This window comes from Schistocerca nitens, chromosome 9 (genome assembly GCF_023898315.1).
Source record: "Schistocerca nitens isolate TAMUIC-IGC-003100 chromosome 9, iqSchNite1.1, whole genome shotgun sequence".
Lineage (NCBI taxonomy): Eukaryota > Metazoa > Arthropoda > Insecta > Orthoptera > Acrididae > Schistocerca > Schistocerca nitens.
Genome location: NC_064622.1, coordinates 406,829,124 through 406,841,622, shown reverse-complemented (window position 1 = coordinate 406,841,622; position 12,499 = coordinate 406,829,124). Strand labels below are relative to the sequence as shown.

The 12,499-nt window shown below is 48.1% G+C and overlaps 1 protein-coding gene across 1 annotated transcript in view; it reads right to left on the bottom strand.

The window, feature by feature from the left end:
- LOC126203587 (glucose dehydrogenase [FAD, quinone]-like) overlaps positions 1 to 12,499 on the bottom strand; it is a 290,286-nt gene that overhangs the window by 41,681 nt on the left and 236,106 nt on the right. Inside the window, exon 3 of the mRNA XM_049937948.1 lies at positions 3,899 to 4,069. Within this exon, the coding sequence (XP_049793905.1) occupies positions 3,899 to 4,069 (171 nt within the window). The remainder of the gene's footprint in view (positions 1 to 3,898; positions 4,070 to 12,499) is intronic.

Sequence of the window (12,499 nt, the reverse complement as noted above, 5' to 3'; positions counted from 1 at the left end):
GAATCAGTGGGAAGCTGGACAAAATATTACGAGTGTAGCCCAAGAGTTTGGTGTTCACATACATGGGGAGCGTTCTGAGCCACAGAGACTGCAACTGAAGGAGAAGAGTGGTTGACTGAACTACAGCAGCAGATGATGGCATTGAAACAGAGGATGACACGCGTAAAGCTGAAATACTAAACACCTTTTTCCAAAGCTGTTTCACAGAGGAAGACCGCACTGCAGTTCCTTCTCTAAATCCTCGCACAAACGGAAAAATGGCTGACATCGAAATAAGTGTCCAAGGAATAGAAAAGCAACTGGAATCACTCAACAGAGGAAAGTCCACTGGAGCTGACGGGATACCAATTCGATTCTACACAGAGTACGCGAAAGAACTTGCCCCCCTTCTAACAGCCGTGTACCGCAAGTCTCTAGAGGAACGGAAGGTTCCAAATGATTGGAAAAGAGCACAGGTAGTCCCAGTCTTCAAGAAGGGTCGACGAGCAGATGCGCAAAACTATAAACCTATATCTCTGACGTCGATCTGTTGTAGAATTTTAGAACATGTTTTTTGCTCGAGTATCATGTTGTTTTTGGAAACCCAGAATCTACTATGTAGGAATCAACATGGATTCCGGAAACAGCGATCGTGTGAGACCCAACTCGCTTTATTTGTTCATGAGACCCAGAAAATATTAGATACAGGCTCCCAGGTAGATGCTATTTTTCTTGACTTCCGGAAGGCGTTCGATACAGTTCCGCACTGTCGCCTGATAAACAAAGTAAGAGCTGTGTGGCTGGATTGAAGAGTTTTTAGCAAACAGAACACAGCATGTTGTTATCAATGGAGAGACGTCTACAGACGTTAAAGTAACCTCTGGCGTGCCACAGGGGAGTGTTATGGGACCATTGCTTTTCACAATATATATAAATGACCTATTAGATAGTGTCGGAAGTTCCATGCGGCTTTTCGCGGATGATGCTGTAGTATACAGAGATGTTGCAGCATTAGAAAATTGTAGCGAAATGCAGGAAGATCTGCAGCGGATAGGCACTTGGTGCAGGGAGTGGCAACTGACCCTTAACATAGACAAATGTAATGTATTGCGAATACATAGAAAGAAGGATCCTTTATTGTATGATTATATGATAGCGGAACAAACACTGGTAGCAGTTACTTCTGTAAAATACCTGGGAGTGTGCGTGCGGAACGATTTGAAGTGGAATGATCATATAAAATTAATTGTTGGTAAGGCGGGTACCAGGTTGAGATTCATTGGGAGAGTGCTTAGAAAATGTAGTCCATCAACAAAGGAGGTGGCTTACAAAACACTCGTTTGACCTATACTTGAGTATTGCTCATCAGTGTGGGATCCGTACCAGATCGGGTTGACGGAGGAGATAGAGAAGATCCAAAGAAGAGCGGCGCGTTTCGTCACAGGGTTATTTGGTAACCGTGATAGCGTTACGGAGATGTTTAACAAACTCAAGTGGCAGACTCTGCAAGAGAGGCGCTCTGCATCGCGGTGTAGCTTGCTCGCCAGGTTTCGAGAGGGTGCGTTTCTGGATGAGGTATCGAATATATTGCTTCCCCCTACCTATACCTCCCGAGGAGATCACGAATGTAAAATTAGAGAGATTAGAGCGCGCACGGAGGCTTTCGGACAGTCGTTCTTCCCGCGAACCATACGCGACTGGAACAGGAAAGGGAGGTAATGACAGTGGCACGTAAAGTGCCCTCCGCCACACACCGTTGGATGGCTTGCGGAGTATAAATGTAGATGTAGATGTAGACTGCTACATTCTGGTACCGAGTGCCGCGGGTTTCGAGTCCGCGCTAGACGGCATGGACCTCGATTACCACTACAGGTCTCTGCAGCCGTCGAACCTAAGCCTTGGCTGCGCGCGCTCCTGGCCCTCGTATAACGTGAAGGCGCCACAGTGGAGCACGTGGTAGCAGCGGCCAATAGCGGCGTACCCTATGACGTATGTAAGCGCCTGCCTCTCGCTCAGCGAGGCACGGCTCACTTTGTTACCGTCACTCGCGCACGCCAACGCCACTGTTGCTGCACACTGCGAATGTTTGCAAGATCGCCTTCGCGTGCTTGAAGTGCGTGCCAGCACACGACACTCGCAGTTGCACCATGCCACGAGGGGTGGCCAGCAGATGCGCGAACTGCGGCGGTTCACACGCCGCCAATTCGCGTAGCTGCAGCTATGTCAAGGAGTTTCCCCGCCGCGACACGTCCTGAGGTGGTGTCTGGTGCCAGGGCGGCCGTCCCCTCCCCCCCCCCCCCATAATGTGACGTAGCATGTGAAAGTTGCTGGATTTGGACGGGTTACTCCTGTAACTGAAATATCAGATCTGAAGATGGTTCTGAATGAACCGAAACCGGTCATATGAATAATATAAAAAAAATTTGCAATCAAGACGGATTTTAAGTAACATTATAAGAAACAAAATATTGATATAAATAGTACCAAAAATACATCGAATAGGACAGAAAAGTACTGCCAGTTTCTTGATATGTACTTATTTATGTAATGTAAGCGCTTCGTTATAAGGATCGTTGATTTTGTAAGACTACCATGTGGAAAGCCACAAGTTAAGTTACCAGACTTATCTCTGTTCTATACAGACAACGTTTCGCATCGAAATATACGCTTATGTTACAGTACGATTGGCAAAACGCAGGTTACGATATTGCGATACCAAAATCCTCGTTTGAATATGTAATTAGGTGGCATTTGCTGCTGGACTGCTTGAATGCAGAAGTGAAGCTTAATTTGAAAAAGTGGATTTAGTCAGGTGTATACTGTTCCACTTTGCTTTAACCATTTCATTGAAATTCCATACTTGCAGTTTGAATAGTTGTGCAACACTATCAGGTCAGTAGAAATAGTTTGTCGTTCAGATAATGTAATAATTTTAATCAGGGGGACATAAGTCTCTACATTGAATTATTTGTCTTTCTCGTGCTGTTATATCTATATTTTGTTTCTTTCCTCTCTTAGATCTTGAATATGTGATTATCCAAATGCCTCTCGTGGTACGACGCGCAGTTTTGCACGCGAATGTCTCAGCCCACTGTTTTGGGGGTAAACGATTTATTTTCTTGTGGCGCCGATAGTTGCCATGCCACAACGTAGATGCACGCTCTCGTAAGTTGGCAACTACGCCAGAAGACTAACTACGCCGACCACAGCTCCCCCTGGCTGACGCTGTGGGGCTCAGCGAGTGCCGTCTTGATTTCTGCCCATTTCATCAAGAGCAGACGGCCTGGAAATATCGCTTCTACTACGGAGTGGGCTAGTTCGCTATTGAGACGTTGTGTTAGTTACGTTGAATTAAAATTTGAACAGCAACGAGTATTTGTTAGTGTTGAGATTACACAGAAAAGTCATCCTAACTTCACAGGATTAGACACAGACTACGGCTTCGCACCTACGTGCTCATCCTAGCCAAAGTATATTTGCTTGTTTTTTTTTACTCTGTTAAAAGTGTTAAAGCTACCTGCAGTACCGAAGTGCTTTGCTTCTCCTGCTCCTACTCGCTTCCTTCACTCTCGGCCTGATTTGCAGAAGCAGTTCACAGGAGCAGACCCACGCACCGCCTATCCAGATACTTGCCTGTCTTGCTGAGCGTCATAGGGCATGCACTTTCCTTGCGAGGAAGAGACAGGATGGCTGGTCGTGTGTTAAAATCTCTGGGAATAACTACCATGGTAGTAGAAGAAGTCATAGAGGGCAAAACATGTTGGATACACATCAAACATCTGCAGATGCAGTCGGGATGGAGAGTAACGAAGTAATTCCTTTCTGGAACAAGGGTCCCCGTCTAGCAACGGACGGTCGAGTTAGGGCAGACGTTCAGTGGGACCTCTTGGCTCAGTAGAGCAGGCAGCAGGAGACTTACCGAGGCAGGCGGTGCCCTGGGGCTCCGTCTTGTACTGCCAGTCCAGCTTGCTGAGCTGCAGGTAGGCGGCCAGCACCGGCACGTCGGAGATCTCCGTCTCGTCGCCGCCCGCCTCCACCAGCAGCACCGTCCAGTCGTCCACCTCGCTCAGCCGGTTCGCCAGGACCGCTCCTGGGGCACACACAGTCTTATTTCAGTTCCTTTGTATGATCAGCACTGTTACTAAACGATCCGCTACATCTACACTCCTGGAAATGGAAAAAAGAACACATTGACACCGGTGTGTCAGACCCACCATACTTGCTCCGGACACTGCGAGAGGGCTGTACAAGCAATGATCACACGCACGGCACAGCGGACACACCAGGAACCGCGGTGTTGGCCGTCGAATGGCGCTAGCTGCGCAGCATTTGTGCACCGCCGCCGTCAGTGTCAGCCAGTTTGCCGTGGCATACGGAGCTCCATCGCAGTCTTTAACACTGGTAGCATGCCGCGACAGCGTGGACGTGAACCGTATGTGCAGTTGACGGACTTTGAGCGAGGGCGTATAGTGGGCATGCGGGAGGCCGGGTGGACGTACCGCCGAATTGCTCAACACGTGGGGCGTGAGGTCTCCACAGTACATCGATGTTGTCGCCAGTGGTCGGCGGAAGGTGCACGTGCCCGTCGACCTGGGACCGGACCGCAGCGACGCACGGATGCACGCCAAGACCGTAGGATCCTACGCAGTGCCGTAGGGGACCGCACCGCCACTTCCCAGCAAATTAGGGACACTGTTGCTCCTGGGGTATCGGCGAGGACCATTCGCAACTGTCTCCATGAAGCTGGGCTACGGTCCCGCACACCGTTAGGCCGTCTTCCGCTCACGCCCCAACATCGTGCAGCCCGCCTCCAGTGGTGTCGCGACAGGCGTGAATGGAGGGACGAATGGAGACGTGTCGTCTTCAGCGATGAGAGTCGCTTCTGCCTTGGTGCCAATGATGGTCGTATGCGTGTTTGGCGCCGTGCAGGTGAGCGCCACAATCAGGACTCCATACGACCGAGGCACACAGGGCCAACACCCGGCATCATGGTGTGGGGAGCGATCTCCTACACTGGCCGTACACCACTGGTGATCGTCGAGGGGACACTGAATAGTGCACGGTACATCCAAACCGTCATCGAACCCATCGTTCTACCATTCCTAGACCGGCAAGGGAACTTGCTGTTCCAACAGGACAATGCACGTCCGCATGTATCCCGTGCCACCCAACGTGCTCTAGAAGGTGTACGTCAACTACCCTGGCCAGCAAGATCTCCGGATCTGTCCCTCATTGAGCATGTTTGGGACTGGATGAAGCGTCGTCTCACGCGGTCTGCACGTCCAGCACGAACGCTGGTCCAACTGAGGCGCCAGGTGGAAATGGCATGGCAAGCCGTTCCACAGGACTACATCCAGCATCTCTACGATCGTCTCCATGGGAGAATAGCAGCCTGCATTGCTGCGAAAGGTGGATATACACTGTACTAGTGCCGACATTGTGCATGCTCTGTCGCCTGTGTCTATGTGCCTGTGGTTCTGTCAGTGTGATCATGTGATGTATCTGACCCCAGGAATGTGTCAATAAAGTTCCCCCTTCCTGGGACAATGAATTCACGGTGTTCTTATTTCAATTTCCAGGAGTGTAATTTCTGGTTTAATCTGTTACGCCACTGTTCCGCTCGGCGAAGCGGACGACCATTGTGACTAATTCAGAAAAACGACGTCATAAAGACGGTGTTGTACAAACGTACCATCGTTTGACTATCGCTCAGACTCTTGCATGGAGCCATACCAATAGGCATCCCTGGTGTACAGAAACAACTGAAATAGTGGGAAACAAACAAGTCACCAGGTCCGGCTGGAACTCCGTTTCAGTTGCGAATCTCTTAACAGCACAAAATCCCAAAAGAATGGAAAAAGGAACGGGTGACGGATGTATAAAAGAATGGTAAAAGAATGGACCCCCAAAATTACAGGCCAATATTCTTAACATCGGTTTGCTACAGTAATCTTGAACACATAGTCAGGTTTTAGAAAGCATCGGTCGTGCGAAACTCAATCTGCGGAGCCGGCCGCTGTGGCCGAGCGGTTCTAGGCGCTTCAGTCAGGAACCGCGCTACTCCTACGGTCGCAGGTTCGAATCCTGCCTCGGGCATGGATGTTTGTGATGTCCTTAGGTTAGTTAGGTTTAACTAGTTCTAAGTTCTAGGGGACTAATGACCTCAGCAGTTGAGTCCCATAGTGCTCAGAGCCATTTTTTCGAATCCTGCCTCGGGCATGGCTGTGTGTGATGTCCTTCGCTTAGGTTTAAGTAGTTCTAAGTCTAGGGGACTGATGACCTCAAATGTTAAGTCCCATAGTGCTTAGAGCCATTTGAACCATCTGTACCATCCTTCGGACTATGGATGAAGGACAACAGGCATATTTCATGTTCCCATAGGTCCGAAAAGCATTTGACGCATTGCCCCACGGCAGACTGTTAACAAAGGTACGACCGTACGGAATAGGTTCCCAATATGTGAGTGGCTAGAACCCAGTACGTTGTCCTCGACGGCGAGTGTTCGTCAGAGACAAGGGTGTCGTCACGAGTGTTCCAGGGAAGTGTGATAAGACCGTTATTATTCCTTATACACGTAAATGATTTGATGGACAGGGGGAGCAGCAATCTGCGATTTTTTCCTGGTGATGCTGTGGTGTACAGGAAAGTGCTTCGTTGAGTGACTGTAGGAGGACAAAATTTGTAGTTTGTGGGATGAATGGCAGCTAACTCTAAAGGTAGAAAAATGAAAGTTAACGCAGATGAGTAGGAAAAACAAACCTGTAATGTCCGAATACAGCGTTAGTAATGTCCCGCTTGACACGGTCACGTTGTTTAAATTCCTAGGCATAACGTTGCAAAGCGACATGAAATGTAACAAGCATGTGAGGATTGTGTTAGGGAAGGTGAATGGTCGACATTGGTTAATTGGAGGAAATTTAGGAAAGTGTGGTTGATCTATAAAGGAGACATTATGTAGGTCACTAGTACGACCCATTCTTAAGCTCCGCTCGAGTGTTTGGGACCCGCACTAGATCAGATTAAAGGAACACATCGAATGAATTCAGAGTCAGGCTGTCAGATTTGCTACCGGTCGGTCCAAACAACATGCAAGTCTGACGGATGCTTTGGGAACTCAGATAGGAATCCCCGATGAGGGCCAAGTTCTTACCGAGAAACCCTACTGAGAAAATTTAGAGACTGCAGAACGATTATTCTGCTTCCAAAATGCACTTCACATAAGGACCACAAAGATGAGCTATGAGAAATTAGAAGTCGTACGGAGGCATATCATCCGTCTGTTTTTTCTCGCTCATTTTGCGAGTGCAGTGTACCCTCAGTCACGCACGATATGGTGGCTTGCGGAGTATGTATGTAGATGTAGACTTTTTGCGGGATACCTCAGGAACTACGTAGGTGCACTGGCACAAGAATATGTTTTCAGTACACTGACATCGCGTAGTCGCCACCTGGAGCTTCTGAAAGGATAAATAGAGACCCCATTACAGTACCACCGGGGCTGTAGAGTTGCTGTTATGACGAGAAAACTGGACCACTGGTGTCGTGGTTGCTCAACGGTCTGGCCTCACCCCCTGAATTGATGAGCAAAACCGCTATTGCCTCAGAAATGTTAGTGGACCAGGGTAGAAAAATCCGGACACTCAGTCCTGGCCAGCCGATTGTCATTAGGCAAGGTCAGTGCCATTATTCGAGCCAAAATGACCCAGCAAGATGCCACCACCAGACCTTGTTTAAGTAGCAGACTGCGCTTCCGCTGCGGTCGCAGGTTCGAATCCTGCCTCGGGCATGGATGTGTGTGATATCCTTAGGTTAGTTAGGTTTAAGTAGTTCTAAGTTCTAGGGGACTGATGACCTTAGAAGTTAAGTCCCATAGTGCTCAGAGCCATTTGAACCATTTGAAGACTGCGCTTTCTGATTGCTCCTGGTTGCCTTCCTGGTGGACCGGGATTCGAGCTTGAGCGATCTAGCTGGGCATGCACTGCTGCTGTTCAATATCGTCCAGCCGGCCACAAGCCACCACCGTCATCAACGCTGAGAACTGCGTTTTGATCCCGTCCGGCCGAGCACATTTAGTGCTGAGCCACAGGGGCAGGCCAGATGCCGATGGCATAACGCCTTGTCCTTATCACACTGCCATGCAGTTTGAATGTACTTATTTGTACAAGGTGGTTTTCCGATAGTAAATGGGATGTGTGAGCTCGTAAGATAATGTGAATAAAAAGTTTACTTCAGTGCGACTTCTACGAGGGGCGTTCAGAAAGTAAGCTCCGATCGGTCGCGAAATGGAAACGACTATGAAAATCCGATAAAGCTTTGCACAGATGTGTTGGGTAGTGTCTCTAGTATAACCCCAGTTAGCATCACGTCGCTCTTCTCATTTCTGAGCTCGCAGTGTGTGCGTAAAGATGTCTAGAAAATAATGTCTGCCGCCAAGTACGAGGGCCTGGTGAGAAATTTCGCCTGAAGCTATGCAGCTAACATTACATAACTGTCGTGCTGTTTCGTCTTCAAGACAATTCTCAGCCGCATTCTGCAGGGGCAATGAAGATGCTCCTGCATCGTTTTCAAATGGAAATGTTAGATTACCCACAATACAGTCCGCAATTGTCTCCCCCTGAGTTTCATCTCTGGTCACATGAACCGCTGTCTTTGAAGACAACATTTTGACACAAACAACGAGGTGTAGGCCAGCGTGGAGAATTGGCGGAAAGCACTGGCGGCTGCCTTCTATGATGAGGCTATTGAAAAGTTGGTACAACGCTATGACAAACGTCTAAGTCAGAACGGCGACTATGTAGAGAAGTAGCTGAAAGGTGTAGCTAATTGTTACAAGTAAAACATTTCTGATGTTCACTGTGGTTTCAATTTGGCAATCAATCGGAGCTTACTTTCTGAACAGGCCTCGTATATTTGAACTAGAAAAACAACTGTGTCATTAAAGGGGCTTCAATTACATTTTAAGCTTCAAGTGTGTGTCTCGTCAGCCAAATTTGTGCAGTTACGACCACATGGAGGCAAGCTTGGGGTGCAGAAACCATATACCTATTTCCCAAAAGATTTGTACAGTGGGGGCCGTTACTGAATGGATTTATTAGTATAAACATTTTATTTTTATTTTTCACTTGATGTTCGTCAGCGCCTTCTGCCTGGCAGCTACTTGCAGCGTCTCAGTCACGTTGCCCAGAACCGGACATGATCACTTTGAAACTCTCGTGTTGAAACATCAGCACTACGGTCGCAGGTTCGAATCCTGCCTCGGGCATGGATGTGCGTGATGTCCTTAGGTTTAAGTAGTTCTAGGTCTAGGGGGCTGATGACCTCAGATGTTAAGTCCCATAGTGCTCAGAGCCATTTAAATCATTTGAACCATTTGAACCATCAGCAGCTAAATTCACGTGTTGCTGGCGAGATAACGCTACCGAACTGCGCATCTTCGATTTGGCCGACCAATAGGGAGGCTTGGCGGTGGTCAAGTGGGGGTGGGAGCGCGGCCAACTACCGGGAGCGGACACGCCGTCCGGTCTCTTCTGCTGGCAGCTTCCGATCTGAGCAGACGCTCTGATCTCCTGCTCTCTTGAGCGGCAGCCCATTCAGTCTCGGCGGCTTCTCTAGGCCTGCCTTTCCTTTTTATGGCTTTAAACATTCATGCAGTTAAAAATATGTTTGATTTTTCACCTCAACAGGTGCCTACTGCTTTCCCCTTCTGGCCAATCCTGACGCATTAACAGATTTCTGCATGAAATACGTACACATTCTCATTACATGTTCAGCAGTAAGGGGGTGAGGCAGCATCTTTGTGAGCAAATGCATGAAGAGAACTAAAAATGGCTCTAAGCTCTAGGGAACTTAACATCTGAGGTCATCAGTCCCCCAGACTTAGAATGCTTAAACCTAAGTAACCTATGGACATCACACACATCCATGCCCGAGGCAGCATTCGAACCTGCGACTGCAGCAGCAGCACAGTTCCGGACTGAAGTGCCTGGAACCGCTCGGCCACAGCGGCTGGCCATGAGAACTCAGTGGCTGTGTGTTAACTTATACAAGAGTCACTCCAAAATAACTGTACAATGCTTTTTTCTTTACATCAGGTTTATTTCATATACCTCTGGTACTTTTAAAGTATGTTGATACATTCTTGAAAGACAGAATGTCTCTTTCAGCTGTCTTACGCCACTCCGTTACTAAGACCGATATACCTGCATGGTATAAGTTAGAACCAGCACGTTTGAACTACTAAAACACTGCACGTTGATTGAAGCGGACATCAAATGCAACAGCCACCTTGATGGAGCTCTACGACAATGTAATTTGGGAAACAGTTTAAATTAAATTTGAGCACAAGCGAGAAGGATGTTTCTATGACTTTCACAAGTAGCAAAGATGTAGAATAAAGGTGTGATTTTTGAAAAAAAAAATATTGTGCGTGTCTTTTTTGTAGTGACCCTCGTATTATATTAAGTGCGTAGCACGTGGTCACCATTTGAATATACCAAATCACTTCAGTGGGCACTTAGAATGAAAGTCTGACTCCAAGACATACTTATGTGGTAAGCTTTCGTTTGAGATCAGGCTACTGGCGCAAACAGACTTACCCAACTTAATGCTAATGTCCACGTACCTATCATGAAGCGGCTACCAAACCAGTGATTTTTTAACTGTGAATCTGATATCAAAAGAATGACTCGCAAGATTATTACTACACTCACGCTCATAAATTAAGGATAAAGCTGATACATGGTGAAACAACGCTCTGATGGGCGGTTTGCGGGTTTAAATCACTTCGGGATATGACCATGCGGTGCATTTGACATGCGGTCGTCGCACGGTCGCGCTGGCAGCAGCCCACATACGCAGAGGTGTAATGTGCATGTCAGAGTACGGTGCAGTGAGTAAGTTTGCAGACTTTTTCAGACGTGCTAATGGTGACTGTGTATTGAAAATGGCTCAAAGAACACATATTGATGACGTTATGAGGGGTAGAATACTAGGGCGACTGGAGGCTGGTCGTAGCAAGGGCCCTCCGAATGGCACAAAGTGTGATCTCAAGATTATGGCAACGATTTCAGCAGACAGGGAACGTGTCCAGGTGCTACAGTACGGGACGTCCACAGTGTACAACACCACAAGAAGGCCGATATCTCAACATCAGTGCCCGCAGACGGCCACGCAGTACTGCAGGTAGCCTTGCTCGGGACCTTACCGCAGCCACTGGAACAGTTGTCTCCAGACACACAGTCTACAGACAACTGAACAGACATGGTTCATTCGCCCAGAGACCTGCAATGTGCATTCCACTATCCCCTGGTCACAGGACAGCCCGTAAAGCCTGGTGTCATTGGAACAGTGGTCCCAGGTTATGTTCATGGACGAGTCCAGGTACAGTCCGAACAGTGGTTCTCGCCGGGTTTTCATCTGGCGTGAACCAGGAACCAGATACCGACCCCTTAATGTCCTTGAAAGGGCCCTGTAGGGAAGTCATGGTTTGATGGTGTGGGGTGGGACTATGATTGGTGCACGTTCACCCCTGCATGTCTTTGACAGAGGAACTGTAACAGGTCAGGTGTATCGGGGCGTCATTTTGCACCGGTATGTGTGCCTTTTCAGGGGTGCAGTGGGTCCCACCTTCCTCCTGATGGATGATAACGCATGGTCCCTCCGAGCTGCCATCGTGGAGGAGCACCTTGAAACAGAAGATATCAGGTCAATGGAGTGGCCTACCTGTTCTCCAGGCCTAAACCCCATCTAGCACGTCTGGGATGCTCTCGGTCGATGTGTCGCTGCACGTCTTCAAACCCCTAGGACACTTCAGGAGCTTCGACAGGCACTGGTGCAAGAATGGGAGGCTATACCCCAGCAGCTGCTCGACCACCTGATCCAGAGTATGCCAACCCGTTGTGCCGCCTGTGTATGTGTGTATGGTGATCATATCCCATATTGATGTCGGGGTACATGCACAGGAAACAGTGGTGTTTTGTAGCACATGTGGTTCGTGACGGTTTTCTCAACTTATCACCAACACCGTGGACTTACAGATCTGTGTCGCGTGGTTTCGCTATGTTCCTATGCTATTAGCGCCTGTTTCGTATAGTCCCACGTTGTGTAGCACCACATTCTACAATTATTCTTAATTTATGAGCATGAGTGTATTTTCTAATCATACACTCTAAGACAAAAGGAAGGAATTACCTGAATGGGGCTGGTATCGGTGGATGTAACATACATGTACACACAAACAAATGATTACAATTTCAGACAAATTGGATGCTTTATTCAAGAGAAAGAGCTTCACAAATTGAGCACGTCAGTGACAAGATGATCTGTTTTTAACCCTTGTGCAAGCAGTCACTCGGCTTGAAATTGATATCCTGAGGGATATCGTGCCAAATTCTGTCCAACTGGTGCATTAGTTTCCAGAATGAGATTTTCACTCTGCAGCGGAGTGTGCGCTGATATGAAACTTCCTGGCAGATTAAAACTGTGTGCCCGACCGAGACTCAAACTCGGGACCTTTGCCTTT